Below are 25,234 nucleotides of genomic sequence, written 5' to 3'. Positions count from 1 at the left end.
CGTCTGCCTTCGGCTCAGGGCATGATCCCGGCATTCTGGGATCGAGCCCCGCATCGGGCTCCTTCACTGGGAGCCTGCTTCTTCCTCTCCCACTCCCCCTGCTTTTGTTCCCTCTCTCGCTGGCTGTCTGTCAAATAAATAAATAAAATCTTAAAAAAAAAATAAGCTCAGAAAAACTGAAAACAAGACAATGAATGTCAAAAAGTAACTTTTTCTGAATGCTCACTATGTGCCAAGTACTGTCCTAACAGATTTACACGTATTACATGTATTAGCTCGATCCTCATAATTCTTAAACTAGGGACCATTATTATCCCTTTTTACAAAGAACAATAAAATGTTAAGTAACTTGCCTAATGGCACACAACTAGTAATGGAATGGATTGCAGCTCTGGTAGCTTTTAGCTCTAAAGTTAGCTTTCTTACTACTACACTAAATTGTCTGGAAAAGCCTATTGGAAGCAAATCTATTTAAATGATAAACAGTGGGAAAAAATGATTTCATTAGGATTTTATCTTGAAAAAAGAAATGAAAACAAGTTCATTTCAAATTATATTTAACAAAATTTAGGCAATAATCATAACAATGTTCTAATTCTTATATTGAATCCAGTTTTCACTGGGAGAGCTGAAATTTGACAAAAATCATTGACTAGTGTATTACCTTTCACTTCTAGATTGCTATAACCATGTAATCATAAAGAATGTAATTTTATCTGAAGGTTTCATCTATTTCTCCACTGCTTTAAAGTCTAGTTAACAAGTTTTGGTACTAAAATTATTCCCTATGCTATAATGATCTTCATTAATTTTCTCTTCTTTGATTATCGCTTAAGTGGCCTCACTTTGTGGCTCTGCATATGATTTCAGTAGTCCTCTTAATATCATTTTTACCAACCTAATGAAATTCTAACTTTTTCAAGACTTTAAGTTTCATCTTGAAATCCATCTGCACTACAATTGCAATTATATTGCAATTACACATTTTCTAAAGTATTACTTGCAATCCCTATTGTTGACAAGAGTGGAGACAGACGGAAGCATTAAGCAGAGAAGGATGTATGAATGGTAACCAACTTTTTAACTACTCAGTTTCTTATTGAATATTTTCAAGTTATAACCTTGCTTTCCTGTGCACCCTTATAAATCTGGGGACTCAGACAATAAATTTTAAAAAATTGAGTAAAGATCTTCTCCATCTCACCTCTGCCACTCCAGCAAACTAGCAAAAGAGACTATTGGCTGGGAAATTCCTGATCTTCCTCAAACCTCTGTCCACACACCTTTCTGAATGTGGAGTTACGCAAATTATTAATTGATTACTTTCATTTTAGTATTTCACAATTATCATTGGCCATTTCAAAAATGCTACATTCTTGTTAAACCACTGAACTCATTCCAACTTGCCATGGTTTAATTTTTATTTAATCTCACCAAGGCAGAGTTTTACAGCCTGGACATCAGGACATGTGATGTGCATTACACAGAATTATGCAGGACAGCTGTGCATCACACAGAACTCTGGACTGAATTAGTAGTTTTCAAACCAAGGTCTGGTTATTTAGACAACCTGGCTGCATCACAGTCAAATGAAGAACTTTTTTCTTTTCACCCATTCCTAATAATTCTGATTCTTCAGGTACAAGTAGGATGAGAAATCTACTCTTTTAAGCTCCCAAGGGATTCTCCTAAGTAGTAGGTCTGAGGACAGTGGATTAGATAAACTTTAAAACCTTTTCCAGTCCCCCATAATTAAAAAAACTAAAATTTTACTCACAAAATCTCACAAATCAGGAAGTCATTAAGGGAGTTGTTTTTTTTTACTCAGGGTCTTACTTGATTTACCTGAAATTATAGCCTATTGGTAGTTACCAACGTTGACAGCCAGCTTTTTAACAAACGACGCTACTTCAGAACCAAAATGACCAGAGACAGCAAAGGAACAGAAACCTAAATATCTCTAGATTTATTTTTTTCTTTTATACCTTGATCATGAATCAACTGAACCATTTAGTCAAAAAATGAATGAATGAATAAATACTATAAGGATCTTAAAAAGAAAACATTTCAACAACCACCTGATTTTGTACTGATTACTATGTTAATTAATTTCTGACTAATAAAGTACCTTTAGTCAACTTTATTTCCCAGGAAACCTATTAAGATATGATACTCAATCTGATGTTTGTCACCTATCCAAAATATTATACATGGATATGTAAAAATAAAAAAAGGATAAACATACATGGCTTTAATGCTTTCGGTGAGGTTGGTTTCAAAAGAGAGGAACTGTTTTCCTCTTTTTGTGAAGCCTCTAATCTCAGATCCTGCAGCAATAAAAATTTTCTCCTGGGGTGTGTTAAGAACCCCTCCTAGCTCCAATCTTGAAATTTTCTGCCCTGGTAAAGTCTTGAACACTGCCTGCAAAAATCATTGGGGAAAAAATTAAGTATACAAATTTACTGTAAGCATTTTCCTTTACCGTAAAAAAATGCTGTGATTTCAAACACACAAAATACTATACTTCCACTATAGAAACACCTTTAGATACGAATGTATTTACTTCAGTGAGTCCTCAAGGTTTTTGGCTAAGTATCTTCCAAATCTGGAATATTTACTGCCACACATATTTCAGCCGCATCATTAAAATCTAAACGTCTGCATCTCAAAGTACAGTTCATTAAGCAGCGGCATCAGTATGATTAACCTTATCAAAAATGCAGAATCTCAGGCTCAACCCCAACTCTACTGAATGAGAACCTGCACTTTAACAAGATTCCCTCACTGGCTCCAATGGTCATATTTTTGCATTTTAATATTTTTAAAACGAATCCCTCCTGTTTCCTTTATAATTTTTATGAATTTTAGTACTATAAATAAAAGGCTGTAGAATTTACTGAAAACCCAAATGTAAAACTTAATATCTAATTGGATACATTTATACCATTAATTTTTTCCCGGTTATTTTCCATTTTATTACTGGCACCAGTTTCTTTCCCTCTCCTCAATGACTTTACACAGAGAATAAAGTATCTTGGAGGATATATGAATAACGGAAACACTGGGCTTCTGACAGTTTTTACCTATTCATCTTTTTATAAACTCTTCGTAACGTACAGTGAATATAACTATTCATAGCTCAGACCCATTGCTTGTAAACTATGATCTGTGAATATGATGATGTACTAATCACATCCTTGATTAGCTTATTACATTAAGTGGCAGAGGTGATGGGACAGTCACTTCATGTTACATTATGTTACATAAGACTCCACCTTAGCTGGCTGGACAGATCTTCCTGCTGGCCTAAAGAAGTAGGTCGCCATGTTAGGAGTGGGCCTGTGAGAGGACCACAAGGCAAGGAACTGTGGGGACCTCAAGATGATGAGAGCAGGTCCTTGTGTACAGACAGCAATAAAGTGGGGACCTCAGTCCTACAACAGCAAGAATCTGAATCTTGTCATGTGAGCTTGGAATAGGACCCCAGTTCCAGAAAGGAATAGAGCCTAGCACTGCAGCCATGTGAGACACTGAGCTCAGACTCCTGACCCAGAGAAACTGTGAGATAATAAATGTGCATTGTTTTAAACCCTGAAGTTTGAAGCAATCTGTTCTATAGCTAGCTAACACATGACTCATGTGTGCCTGTAGCCTCATACTCCATATAACTATTTCCCTCACAACCCATTTTTCATTGTTTTTAGGGCAATTTTAACCTAAGAGTATTCAATAAGTAGTATGTTTCTCTTTTAGAAAATCAGTTTTTCCTCCTTAAGAAAAAAAAAAGCTATACATACCACTGCTTCTCCTTTTTTCATGCCAAAGCACATAACTACCCCATCGTGATCTCCAATAACCACCTACAATAGATTGAAGAGAATCTAAAATTACTATTATTATGCCCTATTAGCTTATATGGGGGAAACAAGATTCTCAATATACATTATAATTTTATTTTTTTCCTTTTTTTTTTAAGATTTTATTTATTTATTAGAGAGAGAGAACACAAGCAGGGGGAGCAGCAGGCAGGGGGAGAGGGAGAAGCCAGCTCCCCACTAAGCAAGGAGCCCGATGTCAGGCTCGATCCCAGGACCCTGGGATCATGACCTGAGCTGAAGGCAGATGCCCAAACGATTGAGCCACCCAGGTATCCCTATAAAGTATGCCTTTAAAAGTAGAGAACAGAAAATCTAGAAAAGTACCCCCACACAAAATAATACTCCAAGAAATTATACGAAAAGGGCAAAGAGGAGGTATGGAGAGTCATTATGCAAGTAGTTCGCCATATATTTTGTTCCTATAATGTAACAGAACAAGGTAACAGAGAGAGAAATGACAAGGAGGTAATTTTTTTTTTCTCAACTGGAGCATATGAACATGTTAAGATTAACTTTCAAAACAGATTATCAATTAAGGTTGTGACCGACCTCTTTGATATTTTTAAAACCTTTGTAATAGAAAAATCTTTTTTTTTTTTTTAAAGATTTTATTTATTTATTCGACAGAGATAGAGACAGCCAGCGAGAGAGGGAACACAAAGCAGGGGGAGTGGGAGAGGAAGAAGCAGGCTCATAGCAGAAGAGCCTGATGTGGGGCTCGATCCCATAACGCCGGGATCACGCCCTGAGCCGAAGGCAGACGCTTTAACCGCTGTGCCACCCAGGCTCCCCTGTAATAGAAAAATCTTAACATATACAGAAGTAGACAGAATATTATAATGATTTCCCATATATCCATCACTCAGCTTCAACAATTATCAACATGTAACCAGTGGATTATTTTGAAATAAATGCAAAGGGAGATCTCAACACTTCTTTCTCAGGAATTGATAATCAAGCAGACAAAAGATAAGGATATAGATTAGAAAAACAATTACCTTTGATCTAATATATACGCACATATGTATACACACATGTACATATATGAAGGGTTGTGTGTTGTGTATGCACATGCATAAATAAGTAATCATTCATCCTAAGAATTAAATTATAGATGTTCTTTTCAAGCACACAGGAACATTAGAATATTGACCATGTATTAGGACATAAATAAAATAAGTCTCAAATATCAAAACCTTAATGTTGCAGAGCATATTTTTAGGCCCCTGATTCTTTTTTTTAATTTTTTTTAAAGATTTTATTTATTTGAGAGAGAGAGAAAACATGAGAGAGATCTCGAGGAGGGTGAGGGGCAAAGGGAGAAGCAGACTCCCCGCCGAGCAGGGAACCCAATGTGGGGCTCAATCCCGGGACCCCAGAACCACGAGCCGAAGGCAGATATCTGTCCAACCAGCTGAGCCACCCAGGTGCCCCTTTTTAAATTTTTTTTTAAAGATTTTATTTATTCATTCATGAGAGACAGAGAGAGGGGCAGAGACAGAGGGAGAAGCAGGCTCCCTGCCATGGGACTCGATCCGAGGACCCCAGGATCATGACCTGAACTGAAGGCAGATGCTTAACTGACTGAGCCACCTAGGTACCCGAGGCCCGTGATTCTTAACTTTGTGGTAGGGGGATCACAAACCCTATTGTGCATTTGATAAAAGCTATGGACTTTCTCCTCAGAACAATGAATAGCCACAAATAATTATGCACACATTTTCAGGAGATATATAGATCTTTGGTATTGACAGATTTCTATTCAGATGAAAAAATACATAAGAACAGTTAAGGTTTCGAGTTTTTTAACACTACAATACTCGAATAACTTGTAAAAACAATAATCTATTACAGGGATTCCCAAAGTGTGATTTCTAGACTCCTGGGGTCAACAAGAACTTTTCAGGGAATCTGCCAAGTGAAAACTATTTTTCTCAGTAAGTCTTTACTATCCTTTTTCACTAGGTCGATATTTACAGTGATGTTACAAAAGCAATGGTGGATAAAATTGCTAATGTCTGGCAAGAATCAAAACAATGACAACAAACCACACCAGCGGTCACTGTAATCTTCCTCAAAACTTGAGAGTAAAGAAAAAAAATCCAACTTCATGTAAGAATGTTCTTGATGGGGGCGCCTGCGTGGCGCAGTCGTTAAGCGTCTGCCTTCGGCTCAGGGCGTGATCCCGGCGTTCTGGGATCGAGCCCCACATCAGGCTCCTCTGCTGGGAGCCTACTTCTTCCTCTCCCACTCCCCCTGCTTGTGTTCCCTCTCTCACTGGCTGTCTCTTTCTGTCAAGTAAATACATAAATAAATCTTTAAAAAAAAAAAAAAAGAATGTTCTTGATGAAGCAATACAAATGATTAATCTGTTAAATTTTGGCCCTTAAGTCATGTCTTTTTAATATTAGTCTGAGAAAATAGAAAGTATGCATAAAATTGGGGCACCTGGGTGGGCGGTTGAGCATCAGACTCTTGGTTTAGGCTCAGGTCATGATCTCAGGGTCCTGAGATCTAGCCCCAAGTTGAACTGGCACTCAGTGTGGAGTCTGGTTAAGACACTGTCTGCACCCTGCTCTCTAAAATACATGGATGGATCTTTTTAAAAAAAAGAAAAGAAAATATGCATAAAACACTTTTGCTGCAAACCAAAAAGCACTAATATAATTGTTACAGTCACAAGCTGAACTACTCAATGTTTTCAAGAAACACAGTTTTTTTTAAAGATTTATTTTACTTTAGATACAGAGAGAGAGAACCAGTGGGAGGGAGGTAAGGGGGGGCAGAGGGGAAGGGAGAGGAAAGCTGACTCCATCCTGAGCACTGAGTTGGACATGGGCTTGATCTCATAACCCTGAGATCAGACCTGAACTGAAACCAAGAGTTAGAGCTTAACTGACTGCACCACCTAGGCACCCCAAGAAACACAATTTTAAGAATGAAAGAACACCTGGCAACCATTAACAATGGTTAATAACAAATTGCTATTAACACTTGGGTATTTGTAGACTTTTTTTTTTTTAACTGAAGGAAACGAGCTTGTCATTTTAAAGGAAAATAATTGAGAGTGTTTGCTCCCAATGATAAAATTTGAGCTTTTAAGTGAAAATAAGTAAATAAGTACTCTGGAAGACTTGTATCCGACACTGGGAGGTTGACAGCTATTCCATATTAAACAACTTTTCTGATGAAGTCTGTAGTGAATCATCAAATATGATTTGTTTGATATTCTATAATAACATTTGGAACAATCAACATTTGAACATTCAGTGTTTTTTTTTTTTAAGATTTTATTTATTTATTTGACAGAGAGACAGACAGCCAGCGAGAGAGGGAACGCAAGCAGGGGGAGTGGGAGAGGAAGAAGCAGGCTCACAGCAGACGAGCCTGATGTGGGGCTCGATCCCAGAACGCCGGGATCACGCCCTGAGCTGAAGGCAGACGGTTAACAACTGAGCCACCCAGGCGCCCCTGAACATCCAGTCTTTGGGAATCTATATAACTCAACGAACTAATAATCTCAAATAACCATTACAAGATCCTATAAAACCATGCATGTGTCAAAGGTCCATGCAAAGTACAACTGGTTTTTAATGTACCAAAATATGAAAAGGTAATCAATATGGTTTCATATTCCACATTGCAACTAGTATTTAAGAAACTACTATTTGTCTAGTATATGTGTCATATCATATATGAAGAGCCATAATTATCTGGAAAATCTACTTACATAACTCCTATCTTCAACTGTGTCTGTGTGAGCTAGATTTTCTTTGTATACTTCAACCAAAACAATATATCACAATAGACTGTAGGAAACCGACATGAGAAGCCAGGTGCCTTTGTCTATGCCAGACTAAAGAATTTGCAAAAGTGTAATACAATGCCACTATTCTCACTAAATTCTGTGTTTGAAATTCTGTTTTTGAAAAAATGGTTATTTTTCATTAAAATGTTTTTTATGTAAATGCAATGTGTTTATTATTTTAAAAAATAAAATTAATATTTTAGACATTTCTCAGTTTTAATCTTAATATAATAATATTGATAGATATAACCCAAATACACAAGTTCTTTGGGATCCTATATAATTTCAGAGTGTAAAAGGGTGCTGAGACCAAAAAGAATTTGAGAAGTTCTGTTCTAGTAGACCAAATACAATAAATGACAGTCAGAAATCTGTTGATTTATCTTAATGAAATATTGTTACATCAGGATAGTATATTTATTTTGTAGCTATTAAAATATCCTACTAGCCTACTAAGAAATTATAATTGGCTTACTGAAATCATAGGATCACTATTTCTATAAAAATAATTAATATTAGTTAAATAGAAAGTTCAATATCAAAATACTTAATTACTCTTTTTTTTTAAGGAGTTCATTTTTATTTATGAGAAAGAGAAGGCAGCTTTGGGGGGGAAGCAGAGAGAGCCGGACAAGCAGATTCCCCAATGAACATGGAACCCAATGCCAGGCTCAATATCAGGACCCTGAGATCATGACCTGAGCCAAAACTAAGAGTTGGACACTTAACTGACTGAGCCACCAAGGCACCTAATACTTAATCACTCTTAAAAATACGATAAAGTTTTAAAAGAATTTTCTCTATATCTTATGGTGCTTCATGTTTCTCTTTCATATACACAATCTGGTACACACAAGTACACACTGAGTAAATTATTAACAGGAAAATGAAATATGTTTTTCAACAAGTTTGCTTATCCATTACAGATTGTACATAAAAATTATAACATCCAAGAAAATTACTGCCTATAAAATGTCCCTTGTGGGGCGCCTGGGTGGTGCAGTCGTTGGGCGTCTGCCTTTGGCTCAGGGCGTGATCCTCCCGTTGTGCGATCGAGCCCCACATCAGGCTCCTCCGCTGTGAGCCTGCTTCTTCCTCTCCCACTCCCCCTGCTTGTGTTCCCTCTCTCGCTGGCTGGCTATCTCTGTCAAATAAATAAAATCTTAAAAAATAAATAAATAAAAAATAAATAAAATGTCCCTTGGTATTCCAACCTCTGTTCAAATTAAAAGAAATTTATTTACATTTTAACATTAGTATTTTAAAAAGAGTAACTTACCAATAAAGAAATATAAAGCTCTCTGTCAGAGTTAAAAAGATAGGGAGAAACCAGTATCTCTACAGTACCTTTTGTGTAGCTCTATGTCTTGAGGCAGGAAGTAGCTTCATAGTCTTCGGAGAGGTCACTCCCACCTACGGAAACACACGAGTCACCTAGTGAATGTTTTCTGATACACTAACTTGAAATGATTACATCAGAGATTAAAAGGACTAGCAGTTCAGATCATAGTGAGATTTATTTTTTTTGCAGTTGCTGATATGAAATAATTGTTATCAGTGATGAACTTATTTTCTAATGAAATATGCCACAAAAGTCAAAATATAGGACACCCCAAAATACTAAAATTTATGCTATAAAGTTGTCAAGCCAAAAATAATGCGACATTAGTGGCAAAATACCTTTTTTTTTTTTAAAAAAAGACTTTATTTATTTATTTGTCAGAAAGAGAGAGAGAGTGTGTGAGCACAAGCAGGGGGAGTGGCAGGCAGAGGCAGAAGCAAGCTACCCACTGAGCAATGAGCCAGATGCTGGACTGGATCCCAGGACACTGGGATCATACCTGAGCCAAAGACAGATGCTTAACTGACTGAACCACCCAGGTGTCCCTAGTGTCAAAATACTTTACAAATATTTCTAGAAGACTTCATAAAAAAACTTCATACATACAATTGTCATACAGTTGTTAAAGAGTTTTTGTAAAGTGATTAAAAATCTTTGGAAATAGATTACAATTATTAAAAATGCAACATAGAAGATATTTGCTAAAATACCAAACATGCTGATGGCAATGACATCCAATCTGATGATGATTATTTTACAAAAGGTATGGGAAATGAAAACAGCATGGCCTGTTCAGCAGGGAACTATCACTAGTGGTGCATGGTTAGGATAGGAGGTGGGGCAGAGGGGACCAATGGGGGAGAAGCTGGAAAAAATAACAGATCATGTAAAGTTTACAGATAATGTAGAATCACAATTTTATTCCATATTCTAAGGAGTAGTATTAAAGTTTAAAGTAATCTGTTTAGATTTGCATTTGTGAAACATCATTCTAACAAGTGATGTGAAGGATGGCTTGGAGGGAGGTGAAACTGGAGGCTAGGACCCCAATCAAGAGGATGAGAACCTGAACTGGGGATAATGGAGACGGCGAAAATGGGACAGAGTTAAGAGATATTTAGGAGACAAAAGCAGTAGCAAAATGTGGTGACCAGCTCAATACGGAAGATATTAAGATGGAAAGTACCTAGCATAACTTCCAGGTAAACTGACGGGGCAAACTTTTGTACCATTAGCCAAAATATGATTACTGAAAAAGGAGATGATAAAAGAGGGACAGAATGTCTAGAGCTTAAATAACGAGAGGCAGGATGGTGTAACAGAAAACACCAGCTCTGGAGTCAGAGACTTTGTTTCAAATAGGAACTCCTTTTTCGCTGTTCAGCAAATTGCTTTATCTGAGCTCTGGGATCCCCATGTGTAACGTTACCTACTTCGAGAATTTTTATGAACATTAAATAGCAATGTACGTTAAGCTCTTAGAATAAACTGCATGCACAGTAAGCAGTTGTCGTCGCTTTTATGATGATCTGGCTGGTGAGGTCCAGCTCACAGTACGAAGTGTCTGGAGCTCCGGAGAAGGGGCTGGGTAGAGATGGAGATTCGGGAGTTAGGGGCCAACAGGTAGCTGCAGCCTGGGAGGAGAAAGGGTTCCGGGGAGTTATCCGGCATCATGTCAGTCTTTCTAGGCATCTTTAGGACCAGGCAGGCGCCAGCAACGCGGTAGCGTGGGCCGCTTCTTTCTAAGTCCCGACGGACCCTCAAGGACAAGCAGGAGTTGCCAGCGACCGGGACTACACCAGCGCAGCACCCACCCCCCGCAGCACCTTCGCCGCCTCACCCGCTCTGGGCGATCCGACAGACGTCAGTGGAAGGACAAAATCCTCTCAGGGAGCAGGGCTCAACCCCGCGCGGCTCCCGCTTTATCCCCTCGGGTTTACCTGTAAATAATCCGCTCGGTTTAAATTTAGATCCATGACGGTGGCACCAACGCGCTGCTCAGCGCCGGGACGGCACTGGAGTGACAGAGGCCGCCAGACCCCAGGCCTCTGAGGGGGTACCGCTCACGTCCCCTCGAAAGAACAACCCCAGCAACCTCAGTACGGGATGTAAAGCCTAGGCGACAGGGCAGTGGCGTCCGCGTGACGTCAATACGTTCGCGGGAGGAAGACACGCCCCCGATCAAAATGAAGCCCCACCCCTCTTCCGAAAGACCGCCCACGGACTTAACCTGCCTCCAATCAGAGGCAGAGAGGAACGGAGGAAGCTATCCGGGAGACCCGAGAAAGGTGGTTTCCCGGGAGACTGGAAACGCAGTATTGGCTCCACCCCCACCGCGATCTAGAGCTGCACCCCTAAGTCCTTCTCGGTGTAGACCCGTAATGTGAAACCTGTATAGGATTCTGAACTATTTTACTGACACTGGAGAGGGTCCTTCAAAGAATTAGGTTCCACAGTTATAGGCGTTAGCTTACCACAGTAGTTATCACACTTTTAGCCTTACGACCTCTTTACAACACTCTTACAAACCATTTTGGAGGACCCCAAAGACTTTGTTTATATGGGTTATCTGTTGACCTTTACCATGCTAGAAATTAGAACTGAAATTTTAAAATGTATTTTAAAACCTTACTAAATATATTAATGAAAATGACCTATTTTCGAAGGAAAAAAGAGGGAAGAAGACTGGTATTATTTGCAAATCTATTTACTGTCCACCTGAAAAGTAGACAGGCAAGTCCCAGATCTACTACTGCATTCAACCGTTGGTATAGGTGGGGTTTTTTTTAAATATATGTAAGAAAATCTGATCCAAAATCAACAAGTGGTAGTTTCTGAGAGCTAACTGCAATGTGGAATGTTTTCATTATACAACATCCAAGAAATCCTATGTTAATATCACTATGGATTTCATCAAAAAAGTTTTGAAGTGTTGGAAAGCTATCAACCTCAGGCATGTATACAGATTTTGCAATGTTCTAATTTGTGCTTAAAAGGCCAAATTTTAAGCATTGGTGAGAAATGTCAATTGTTTTCCTTGAAATGATAGGTTCCAGTCTTGAATTCACAAGAAAGTGAATACCAAATATCCAAGTCTGAATAATCATAATGTTTGTCAGTTGTGCTTTTAAAAAAGAAGTGTTCCAGCAAGCAACCCAAATAATCACACAAATGCTTTCCCTTGAGACAGTACCCTTCTGTATTCACTAGAAATGCTTTATGTGTACTCCCCATTTCATCACACAGAATATTTAAAAAGAAACATATTCAAGAGTTGAGACTTAAAATTGACAACTTTTACTGTTTCACAAAGGGCATTTTTATTAGAATTTTGTTTCCTGCCAATGTGTGGCATGAGGAATGCAGTAACTATTACTACAATTTGAAGCTACTACTTTGATGCATGCTTAAGTACCAGCAGTACTAACCACCATTGTTTTTGTACCATCAGTGCAAATGTCAACACAGTGGAAAAGGCAGATAACATCTTAGTGTAATGAAGATAGTTTCAAAATCACAGACCCCCTGAAAAGGCCTCAGGGATCTGCAGACTACCACTGACCTATAGTGACCCAAGGTCTGAGAGTTGACATTCCCTGATTCTCTCATCAGTCCTTCCTTAATGCACGCAATGCTCTGCCTACAGAAATACTATATAATGGATGAATAAGATACAGCCACTTTCCTGATTTCTTTGGTCTACTAGGGGAGAGTTCACAAGTGATTGTGAAACAAGAATTGAAACCCCGAGAAGAGGTGCTTCTTACGTAGAAAAATTATTTCCTGCAAGGGATCTGAGAAGGTTTTGACTAGGTACCAGAATGTCCCAATTATTTTTCTGAGGCTAAAATAACTCCATATTAAAATAGACAGCAGTGCCTGAAGATGCGTTAACAGTGTAGAAACTTTGGGGAAAATACACATCGATTTAGACTTGACAAAAATAGATAAATTTCAGAAGTAAACTGAAAAATAAAGCCATAGAGGAGACAGGAGAACATAGAGTTGTATAGAATTTAGTAGAACTTAGGGAATTGGAAGGTATATTAGTTAGCTAGGGCCCCCATAACAAAGTACCACAAACTGGATGATTTAGAACAACAGAAATTTATTTTCTCACAGGTCTCACAGGCTAGGAGTACAAGATCAAAGTGTCAGCAGGAAACCAAACCAATCTTCTGAGGCATCTCACCTTGACTTGTAGATAGCAATCTCTTGCTGGAGTCTTCATGAGGTCTTCCCTCTTTGCAGTCGGTGTCCTAATCTCTTCTGATAGGAAACCAGTCAAATTGGATTAAGGCCCACCCTAATGACCTCATTCTAACTTAATTACCTCTTTAGAGGTCCTATCTCCAAATATAGTTGTGTTCTGAGGTACTGGGGATTAGGACTTCAACCTATGAATTTAAGTGGGACACAATTCAAACCATAACAGAAGGGAACTTGTCTGATCTTAAGAGGAATACAAAAAACCACAAAGAAAAAAGCATATTAAAAGTAAGGATGTAACATTTCAATATGTGACAAAAATTTTTACATATAAACAGAAATTTGGGATATGTATAAACTTAGTATCTTTATAAACAGTTCATACAAATTAATAAAAATGGAAATATTATGATTCCAATAAGTAAACAGGTAAAAATATAAACAGATATTTCACAAAGTGGCTACTGAACAAATTTATAGAAATCTATTACCTTCATTTCTAATCAATAATATTAAAGGAAGGTATCTTTTTTATTTTGCCTTTCAGATTAGAAAAAGATTTAAGTGATAACACTGTATGTTGCAGAGAGAGCATGTGCTCAACTGTGATGCTTTACACTGGTAATAAAACCCCTTCAAAACCAACATAGCAATATGTATCCGAACCTATAAATATGTGATTTTATTTTTAAGCCATAACCCCAATTTTGAATATTTAATCTACAAAAACGAAGCAAGGTAAGAAGTCATAATTGAGGAACCATTTAAAAAAAGGGCCAACTATCCAACATAAAGGGAATGGTGCATCCACTTTGTGGACTACTACACAGCCACTCAAAGTGAAAATGATGAAGGCTATATAGCAATGTGGAAAGTGTTTAGGATAATAAAAATAGAATATAAAATAGTGTACATACTACAATTACAATTGTAGGAAAGGACTTCTTATGAAATAAATCCAAAGATTTTTAGTTGGTTATAAAGCATTATAATCTTGTTTTGTGTTTTCCATAAGATTTTTGCATTTTCTTAAGCTTTTATTTATTTGAGAGAGAGAGATCATAGAAAGAGAGAGACAAGTAGGGAGAGTGGCTGGCAAGAGGGACAGGGAGAAGCAGACTCCCTGCTGAGCAAAGAGCCTGAAGCAGGACTCAATCCCAGGACCCTGGGATCATTACCTGGGCCAAAGGCAGACCCTTAAGTGACTGAGCCACCCAGGCACCCAGATTTTTGCATTTTTAATAAAATTTTGCAATTTAAAAATAAAATTGTTATAAAATAAAATTAAAAATTAAAAGATTCTAAGACTCCTGTGTTTAACACCACGTAGTTCCCAAAATGGGCATTCTTCTGTCCCTCTGATTGCAAGGTTCTGATAAAGGGTTATCCAAAACAGTAGGTACCAAATCTTTCCACTATTCTCTTGTTTCCCTTCTCAAGTCCCGGGATTGCATGTTAACAACTTGAGGAAAACGACACTGATATTATTGCTGTTTTTGCATTATAACAAACAAATCAAAATATTGAAAGCCTGACGAAGTGGGAAGGAATTATCTTTTTAAAAATTACTCTGGGAAATTCGGTAAGTATTCCAGGGCTAGGCAAAATCTTAGAAACCATTAGCCCAATGTCTTCTCTTTTAGATCCACAAACCACATTCATAGTAGTATATACTCTTTCAAAGCCCTTAGAATTTAAATAATTATTTCATTTTTTTATTGTGCAATTTTGTACTTAATTTTGTACAGAAGGAAAATGTGTAGAAATGTAACTTTTAAAAAAAGGCATTTTGTTTTAGGCTCCTATATTATTTAAGAAAGCATTATAAAATTCATCTTCAGGCAATCTTTACAATATTTGTAATAAAGACATACACTGGCAATGCTTATTTTCCATTTAACAAGTGATGCCCACTATTTATTTTACTTTAAGCTAACTGTGTAAAAGAAAAAAGAATTTATCTTGAAGATCAAATTTCTTTTAAAACATTGAAATGAGGCTATGATATAGCATCAAAAATAGACAAAAGAGCTTGCATAATATGATACTTGAAGTTCTTTCACTTTGCATCTAGAAAAGGCAAGTAATTTTTTTTAAGCACTGTGTTTTGTTTCTAAATGGCAAAGGTTTCAAAGTACTAATTTTAAATACTTCTTATATAATTAGCAGGGTTTTTATTCACAAAAATGAAAAGTCAAGTTAGACAAAATTACCACTATAATTTCTCTTTTCAAACATATTTTAAGGTACTAGAGACGCCTTGGTGGGCTACATTAAAAAAATCCGAAACCAAAAACAGAAGATGATTATATTTCAGATGTGATAAATATTGCCTTGAGACAAATTTACAGAAGTATCATACACTTCAGTAACTTATAAACCTTATGTTGTGGTCTTAAAGCAATCATTATGAGTATAAATTAAATAACTTATGACTAAGAATAAAAGCAATTAAAATTTCATTTAAGTTAAAACCATCACACAGCTAGAGGTGGCTGACTGGATGAATGACTGACTTATGAATATATACACTGGTCTCCACTAATATGTGGTACCAATTTGGAAACTCTCAAACTCTTATTTAAAAAAAATTAATAAATAACCCTTCTAGATTGATTTAAAAAAAAAAAAACATGGGGAGAGAGATCATTACCACCTTGGATGATGATATCAATCCCCTGAAACAGTTCTGTGACACCCAACAACTGAGAACCTGCTTGTAGCATAACCCTGTTTGACTGAACAAGGTATGAAACCATATTTGTCCCAGGACATGCAATTAACATCAATGTGGCTTCAGTTCTCGTTAGACATCAATCATAAGACACTTCACCTTTGCATTTACAAAAGCTTCTTTCATTTGGCTTAACACATTTGAAATTGAAATATATTGGACATGATTGGGTAAATGAAATATATTGTATATGATTGGGTAAAAGAGTTATCCTAAGTTGCACTAAATTTGCTTTTAATAATCACAAAATAAATGTCATTTTTAAGTTTTTATAGTGCACAGAACTCTGAAGACATTGGATACTATTTTGCTTTGTTCCCTTTTTTATTTCAAGTCTATGAATCTAAGCTTCTCAACATATTGTGAAGTTCATTAAGTCAAGGGTCTTCAGTAAATTTGATACAGAAACACAAAGTGTCAAAATTTTTAGACAGTAAGCCTATGAAGCAATTTGAAAGTTGCCTCCTTTCCTTTATCTGTAACCGAGGAAAAAACTAAGAACATCAGGGAAGTTGAGAAAGAGATATAGGACTTTGATAATTTTCTAATTAATCATAAATACCTAAGTGTCTTTCACTAAACAAATTGTTTTTGGTCCTGCTAAAATGTTCCCTTCCTTGAGTTGCCCCACCGACTTCTTTGAGGATTGCTTTTAAGCCCAATGAACCTATTAAAATGTTGAGTGGGGCAAGGACTTGCTGACCTAGAGCTGTATCATTAAACTCAAAGAAGTATTAATTTTGACAGCAATTGCCTAGAGTAATCCTTACCTCGCCCCTGTATTGCCACAGTAATACCCAGGTCTTAGGATGAGCCTAAGACAAAGCCTAACAAGATTTGGATGTGGTGATTTATTGAAGGAATGTTCTCAGCAGAAAGGGAGGAAGGGAAACAGGGTAAAACAGAGAAAAAAGCTAAATACAGATTTGGTCTCAACTGGAGTCTGGCTGAACCTAATCCCCCCTGGAGCTCTAGAGCATGAATTACACCAAGAAGTTGGCCCTACCTTGGAACAACGGCCCAGCCTTTTTGTTTCCACCCCAGTCAGTTGGTCATGGCATGGGGAAGAGGAGACATAACATCCGGGGTAAGTCTCCTTCCTTTCAATGGAGGACAATTCCCTGGGAAAGGGGATAGTTGGGAATTGCTAAGGAACCAACGCCCACAGAATTTGGGAGATGCCTGCACTGGCCCATTAAAAAGCATCTGGGCAGGACATCAATACCATCAATAGTATCCACCACACCTTGGCATCACATCTTCCTTCTTGGCTACCACCTAGAAACTATGAAGAAGGGAAAAAATGAAATAACAGAAATATACCAGTTTTACGTAAGTATAGTAAATAAAGGAAAAACAAATTATGTTGAGAACTCTACAGTTGTGGGAGGCATAGACTAAAAAAAAAAAAAAAAAGAGAGAGAGAGAGAGGATGCATTTTCTCACAGTGTATATATGCCATGAACTTTATCTTCATTCAAGACTCCAAAGATCCTAGGCTGGATGTCCTCAGATGAATCTGACACTTTTTCATTCAACATGTTTCCAGTCCCATACAGGAATATTAGTAAATATGCTCTTCCATAGCTGTAGGCAAAAACTTTTATTCTTGGAATCCTAGACAATACTAGAAGACCAAAAGTATTGTCTATTATGGAAACTCCATGCCTTTACCATTTTATTATAAACAATGAAAAAAATCAATATTTTATTCAGTTCTGAGGTATAACATAAAATACATAAAGTTTGAAAAATGTTTCAGACAAAATACCATTAGCATAGCACAAAAGTTAATGAAATACTCTATAGAGGTAGCAAAACTGTATAAAGTTCTTTTCTTACCTTAACCGTTTTAACTCCTGAAAAGTAGAAATTAAGAAATTATCTTTAAAGAACTTTATGTAGTACCATTTAATGTTCATTTTTGTTTTCATGCCAAGAAAGCTTTCCTGTGTGATATTAATGATGTTTAAAGTATCATGTATTTAATTGGTTTTTAGAACATATAAAACTATCCTTGAGCTATGATCATAAATCGTATTCCTGTAAGACCTGACAAAAAACAGAGTGGGGAGAATCCAGATGATAAGCACAATTCTGTAAGAGATTAAAACTCAACTGGTTAAAAAAAAAATACTTTGAGTGCTTTATGGTCTGTGAAGAGATGAGGGATATTACTGGCCTGTATCCCCTTTCTTATTAAAGTCATGAGGCTGTGTGGATATCACTAGTATTCAGGTCAGTTATAAAATAAATCAATTACAGGTTCATCACCATCTATTTTGTGTCAAAAGTGTAATTGAAATGCTTTGATAAAGGATGTCAATCACTAATGATAGCAAGAGATGCCTGGAAGGGAAATGAAACATACCTGGTGATACTTGAATATGTGTTTCCAGGTAGACAACCATTGCTCTTTCTTGGTTCTTCCCATACACATACCCTCTAAAACTCAGAATGAAGCTAATGGGCAAGACAGAAGTCAGTTGTTGATATCTTATTTAGCATTAAAGCATCAGAGGCAGAAATCAGAAGGTTATCACAAAATAGCAACCCTGCATAGCCCCTAGCTTAAAAAAAACTCACCACCCCACTGAATAAATTCACATTACTGAAAAACAACAAATGAAAATTTAAGACAGAAAGCAAACTGTATATACTTTAGAAAAATCTTTAATGTGTTGTTTGGAACAATTCTATGAAACTTAAATATGTAATGTAATTTATCTTCTATTAATCCATTTCATTGTTAAATTCTTCATTCAGGGCTCAAAGTTTCTAGAATTATGAGTGATGCCAAAAATTCTAAGAAAATCTTACCAAGTCATAGCTGGTTATAAAATTTCTTTAGTTTCTATTTTTTAAAAAAAATCTCTTTAGCACTTGGACAAGGGAAGAAATGCTACATAGCGATGGCCTTTTTATTTTTATTTGTATTTTGTTGGCAGTTCCGTTCAGTTGATTTCAACATTTATTGAGCACCTACTATGTACCAGGCACTGTACTAGATGCTGGAGACACAAAGATGAATAAGACATGGTTCCTGTCCCCAAGGAGCTTACAGTCTTTTGGAGGCAAACAGGTAGTGCAAAGACATAGAGTTTATTCTAAAGTGGACAAAAATGTCAGTAATGTAATAATACTGGGCCTTTAAATACAATGGCATGTCATTGTTTATAATGTCAAGGCAGACAATTAAAATGAAGACCATTTTCATGTGATAAAACAGTAAAATCATTAAGACCTAAGTTTTAAAGATTCACATGATAAAGGTAGTTAATACTAGAAAATTTACACCATAGTTTTTCAAGTATTTCATACTTAGAAATATTATTGCCCACATTTGTGCTATAGTCAAAGCTATTATTCCAGGTTACTGAATCATTCACATCTCAGCATGCTAGGATTCAGTTTCTCACTAAGTTTATGAATCAGAACGGCTAATTCCTCAGTTGCTTGGCTCTTGTCCTCCAAAAGTTCATAACGAAGGCTGGAGATATCTTGCTTGATTTCTTTTAATTCACCTATAGTATTTGTATTTAAAAAAAACATATCATTGGTAATTTGCTCTTTGGATTTAGAAAAGAACAAAGAGTGAATTTCATAAAAATTCATATAATATGATCACATTTGCTTCATAAAGCCCGAGGTAGTTTCATCAAATTTTTTCCTTCAGTATATTTAAGAACTATTAGTCTTTCTTTTTTTTTTTAAGATTTTTAAAAAATTTATCTGTCAGAGAAAGAGAGAGAGAACACAAACAGGGGGAGTGGCAGGCAGAGAAGCAGGCTCCCTGCCACGTAAGGAGTCCGATGCAGGACTCGCTCCCTGGACCCTGGGATCATGACCTGAGCCAAAGACGGACGCTTAACCGACTGAGCCACCCAGGCGTTCCAAGAACTATTAGTCTTTAAAAATATACTGACCTTTGAAAAAGCTGTAAAAATAGTCCAGCTATGTTTTCAATAGTAAAAGTCAACTAAAATATTGTTCCGTGGCTCAATCCCCTCTTAACAAATGGTGATTTTTTTGTCTAACTGATCTACTGCCAGAGTATTGCCATTTTGTCTACAGGGTGTCCCTTTGGTTCCCTCAGACATAAGGGTTGAAACCTGCATGGATCATCTCCCTTTGCTATGATGGAAGAGACTCTTAGCAAAACGAAATTTTACTAAAGGTGATTCAATCTGTTTAACAGGCAAATACTCACATGGAACAAGTAAATTTTAAGTCAGGTTTGAAGTAAGGGAAGGGAAGAAAAAAAGTAGGGGTGACTATTAAGGAAGGCAATGGTAATGAACTTGGGGCTAAGGAACATTTCGTAGGATACAGAAAACCTATGTATAAAGAAGTAACAAGCAATGGTGAAGTTAAGTTTAATGCGATACCACTGGCATTGTGTTTACACATAGGAGTCTCCGTAGGAGATTTTCGGCTATTAGAACACAACTATTCCCATAATTCAGCTTAGCAGTATTTTGAGCATATGTAGTTTGCAATTAAGAACTGGATTATATTAAGTGTGATGTAGATAAGCCATTGACATTGAAAGGTGAACTTTGGGGCAGAAATTTATCCTGAATCTAAGAAATGATTCTTCAAATTATTGGTGTTTTAACAAGCTTTCTGTAAAAGAATCACATGTAAAACATACCTTCCATGATATTCCCTTGTACCTTTGTGATGCTTTAAAGTATAATTTCTATGTTCAGAAACTTTTTATCTTAAGGAGTTCTAACTATTCCTCAAGAATACACATAAAACATTTGCAGATTCCTTTTTTTAGGAAAAAAAAAATGCTTCTTCCTTTCCCCTCTGGCAATATGACCTAACCTGAAATCACAAGGCCAGTCTTCGGTGAAAGAAATGGATTCTCACACCTCAGTATGACATTTGGGTTATAAACCCACCAGATCCCCTTCACCTCCCTAGTGCAATATCCTCCTTCCTTGTTTTTGAGTTATGGGGAGACTACCCATTAAGTGTTATCTGTAGTCTGCCCATATGGGAAACACAAACTACTCAACCTCTTGAACTTCAATTTCGTCATTTATCAAATGAGGATGTTAAACAATATGACAGTTTAGTTAGAACTTTGTTCAAAACTCCAAATTCTCATTCACTCATTTTCCTCTTTGGTGCAAGAATGTGGAAGGTGCTCCTTTGTTTCTGATGGTGTCAGCCATCCAATTCCCCCAGATCACTTTGCTTTTCTTCTCCCCACTGCCACCCACCAGGGAGGTTACTGTACAAATGGTCGGATTTTTGCTTTCTAAACCACAACCCCTTTCCCTCCTGTCTCCTTGAGACAGTTCCTAGGGCATCATGATTGGATTTCTGCTGGTCCTCAACCACACATTCAGAGACTTCCTTTCTACATACATGTACCAGTGGACTGACCCAGATTTTCAAAGGATTCCTTGCATATAAAAAATAATGGCTTTGAAGCCCGTCACCAGTTTTATTTAGTTGAGCCCTTTCTTATCAGCATAGATATCTCGTGGCATCTCATGGCTGTTGGAAGCTACAGTTTCCATTTTTAAGGCAACTTACTTTTCCCAGGTTGATTTCTTTCCAACGCTGGGCCTGTTTTGGCCTAGCCTTTGGTGAAACATTTTTATAGAACAGACAGATGCCCTGCTAGGATATGCCTGGAAAAATAGGCACCTTTAAATAAGGAGCCAAGGAGAAAAGTGAAAGGCAAAAAAGAAACACCAGATGAGAAAAATGGGTTACAGATTTCTTTCTGTACAGCAAAGTAAAAAATTTTCTGAAGGAATGTAGGTTCTATTTGGGTCAACTGGCCAACTATTTTATTGGAAAATGTTAACACTGGAAAAATGATAACACTCATGTGAACTCACTGCAACTGAATTGAAACTACTGACTACTTTATGTAATAGGAATTTAAATGCTCCCAGAATGATGGCAGGTCTTACATTCTAAGAATCAGGGCATTCTGAGTAGAGATCATCTGTCTCTGATTGACATTTTTAATAACGTTTTCTTTTAAAAGATTGAGTTTTAGAAATGTAACCTAAGATTCTCCCATCAATCTTGGAACTGTTACCTGAGATTAGATTTTTAAAGTATCCTTCAATATCAAGTTTTCCAAGGTCATTAAGTTAGTTGCAAAAGGATGTTTCTCAAGTTGGACATGCTTACCTTCATTAACTTCATCATTTTCTTTGTCCACTTGTGCTTTCAGAACGTATCGCTTTATAAGTCTTTTCATTATCTGCTGTTGATCAAAAAGAAATAATTATATCATCAGTGATACACATATGTAACCTGGATCCTATTCTCCAAAGAGTCACATACCTGTAAAGTAAACGCAGTTCAGGAGAGAGAAATTTTATCTAACTATTTATAGAAGATTCATGCAGATTTCAGAACTTAACCATTTTTCACCTTCTTTTGAGACTTACTGCATAATCTACAAACATTCTCCCTCATCCCCAAGGGATGGAAGAAGCTAGAAAAAGAAGATAAGCTGGAAGATTTTAATTCATGGTTTCTCTTTAAGATGTGCTGACACCACGTTATCACCTATAAACACCACCTTATTTCTCACTGTTAAAAAAATATAAATATACGCTCAACAGATAAAAGTTGGAAAATACAGAAAAGAAGAAATAAACAAAGATCATCAATTGTCCCACTATTCAAAGATAATCATTGTTGTTATTTTGGTGTATATCTCTTTAAATTTTGTATATACACTAAATACTATACATATATTTTATGTTTTTAAAATACCATATATTCTGTTATATTGTACGCTTTCTTTTCATAGCAATATATATTGTAATTATATTTCAATCTAAATAAATGCTCTTACAGGATAATTGTTTATTCATAAGGAAAAAATAAAATTGGAGCCCTACTTCATACCATACACACAAAAATTAATTCTACATGTATCTTAAATGTGAAATACAAAGTTTTTAAATCCTTTAAAGGAAAGCATAGGCGAATGTATGTATAAATTCAGTGTAGGGCTGGATGTTTTTTAAACAAGATAAAAAAATTCCAATTACAATAGAAAAGATTGATCAATTCAACATCATTACTATTAAAATTTCATTAAAATTTCTGTTTATAGAGACACTATAAAGAAAATAAAAAAAACAAGCCACAAACTGGAAGAAAATACTGACAATACTTATAACTGATAAAAAATTTAATTTGGATCTAAAATACATGAAGAACTTAAATTCAAGAAGAAAAACTTAAATAACCTAATAGAAAAAAAGGCCAAAGACAAACAGGCATTGCACAGAAATGGAATCATGAATAGTCAGTAGGCATATAAAACAATCTCAAATTCTTTTCTTGGGGAAATACAAATTACAATTAAAAGCAGACACAATTTCACATCTAAAAAGGGAAAAAATTAATAAATCTTATAATGCCAAATATTGGAAAGACTATGAGTCAATGGAGACTTTTACACTTTACTGGCATGAGTATAAACAGACCACTTTGAAAAGCAATTTGGCATTATCTTTTAAAGTCGAATAGTGGCATATCCTTTCACCCAGAATGTCCACTCCTTGATACAGAGCCTGGAAAAACTTTACACATGTGGACCAAGAGACATAAACAACAATGTTTATAGCAATCTTGCCCAAGAAGCAAATATAAATCTGGGAACAGTCTAAACAAATATCAACAGGAGAATAGAGAAACCATGGTATTTTACACAATATAATCTCATTGTGTTCACTAATGAAATTAAATAATGAAATTAGTGAGCCATAGCCACACACAACAGGACGGATGAATCTTAGAAGCATAAATGTTGAATGAAAAATTCAGTTTGCCGACTTCACAAAGTATGAAACTATTCTTACAAAGTTCAATAAGTAAATCTACATAATGCATTGTAGTAATATTTTTATATCTAATAAGTCTATATTTGAAAAGAAAACCAAAGCTAGAGAATGAGAAACCCAAACTTCAACTTAGTGATTACCTCTTAGGTGGAGGCAAGGGGTGGGCCAGGGAGGAGCACCTAAGTAGAGGGAATGGACAGATAATGTCACCAATCTTAGGCAAGTGGTGGTTTCCATAGGCGTGCATGTAATTGTAACTTATTATGTGTTGCTCACATTCTTGGGCGTATATCAAATATCACATTAAAAAAATAAAGGAAAAGGGGGAAAAAGGCCTGAGCTAAAATGAAGATATAGTAGGAATAGAATATACACCTTAATTTTAAGGGAGTAGAACTCATGAAGCTAAGTGACCCATTAGATGCCAACCTCAAGAAAAGGGAGAAATCTAGGAATATTTAAAGTGTCAACCTCAAAGAATAACAGATCAAGAGAGAGACTACGCTATTGGAATGGAAAAACCCATTTTACCAATCACAATAAGATATAAAACCTATTGAAGTCTGTGGAATCTAGATTTCAGGGCAGACTCAGAGCTGGCTGGATCTTGGCCTGGACGTGCTCATTCATTCACCAAATATTTGTTGAGAGCCAACTCGGTGCCAGGTACTGCACTAAATGCTAGGGATGCAATAGTGAACACAGCTCCTATTCTAATAAAACGTCATTGGAACAATTCACCATGATGGGTGGACATGTCAGAGATCTAACTAACTTTAGGGGACAGCAAAGGTGATTCCTATAGAAAGAAAATACAAAGAAATGGATATCAGTTAAAAGCAACTTGAAAGGCAGTAATACAAATCAGTGGGAAAGAAAGACTATTCAACAAATAGTATTGAGACCAGAACTAGCCTTTTGGGAAAATTAAAATTAGATCTCTACCTCATATTCCGTATAAAACAGATTTTTCAAGAGTCAAATCACAAAGGATCTAAATGTGAAAACAAAATTTTGAAAGAAACAAGAAATACTTCTTGAAAAAGCTAAAGGAAAGGATAAACTATAAGGAAAAGATGAGTAAATCTGACTATATTAAGACATTTCAAAACTTTTATACAAAATACTAGTGAAATGTAACCTTATGTCAAATGGGATTTTTCTGGTTGTCCTGAAATTGTTGACAAATCCAAAGCTGATGAGAAAGGATGCTAAGTACTCCGTGGTCTAAGACCAAGTTGTCACTAGCAGTTGGGGCCAGCAACCTCCCCTCAGGCTTACTGAGAATCAGGCTTACAGTAATTACCACTAATTTCCTCCTCATTCCACATAAGGAAAAGGACTGAGCCATGGGAGGGATCATGGGCTTTTGGGGTGGAGAGGTTATTCTTTCTTTCTGGGTGGAAGGGAGGTGGTGTACCTCCA

At 36.4% G+C, this 25,234-nt stretch overlaps 2 protein-coding genes across 6 annotated transcripts in view; both read right to left on the bottom strand.

Annotated features, from left to right (window-relative positions):
• Window positions 1–11,163, bottom strand: part of BBS7 (Bardet-Biedl syndrome 7) — a 39,947-nt gene extending 28,784 nt beyond the window's left edge. For 3 of the 4 annotated variants that reach the window (XM_002923822.4, XM_019804440.2, XM_019804441.2), the window contains exons 1-4: window positions 10,969–11,163; window positions 9,034–9,099; window positions 3,798–3,860; window positions 2,246–2,421 (exon numbers count right to left, since the gene is read on the bottom strand). In XM_002923822.4, the coding sequence (XP_002923868.1) occupies window positions 2,246–2,421; window positions 3,798–3,860; window positions 9,034–9,099; window positions 10,969–11,004 (341 nt within the window). In that variant the 5' untranslated portion in view covers window positions 11,005–11,163. The other variant, XM_034661665.1, reaches the window with a different exon arrangement.
• Window positions 11,164–18,660: 7,497 nt separating this feature from the next.
• TRPC3 (transient receptor potential cation channel subfamily C member 3) overlaps window positions 18,661–25,234 on the bottom strand; it is a 73,456-nt gene continuing 66,882 nt past the window's right edge. Inside the window, exons 11-12 of one of the 2 annotated variants that reach the window (XM_034661662.1) lie at window positions 22,137–22,212; window positions 18,661–19,495 (exon numbers count right to left, since the gene is read on the bottom strand). In XM_034661662.1, coding sequence (XP_034517553.1) covers window positions 19,353–19,495; window positions 22,137–22,212 — 219 coding nt within the window. In that variant the 3' untranslated portion in view covers window positions 18,661–19,352. The remainder of the gene's footprint in view (window positions 19,496–22,136; window positions 22,213–25,234) is intronic. The other variant, XM_034661663.1, reaches the window with a different exon arrangement.

This window comes from Ailuropoda melanoleuca, chromosome 5 (assembly GCF_002007445.2).
Source record: "Ailuropoda melanoleuca isolate Jingjing chromosome 5, ASM200744v2, whole genome shotgun sequence".
In the NCBI taxonomy this organism is placed as follows: Eukaryota; Metazoa; Chordata; class Mammalia; order Carnivora; family Ursidae; genus Ailuropoda; species Ailuropoda melanoleuca.
The sequence above is the reverse complement of the archived record's forward strand: the minus strand, read 5'-3'. Positions and strand labels throughout refer to the sequence as shown.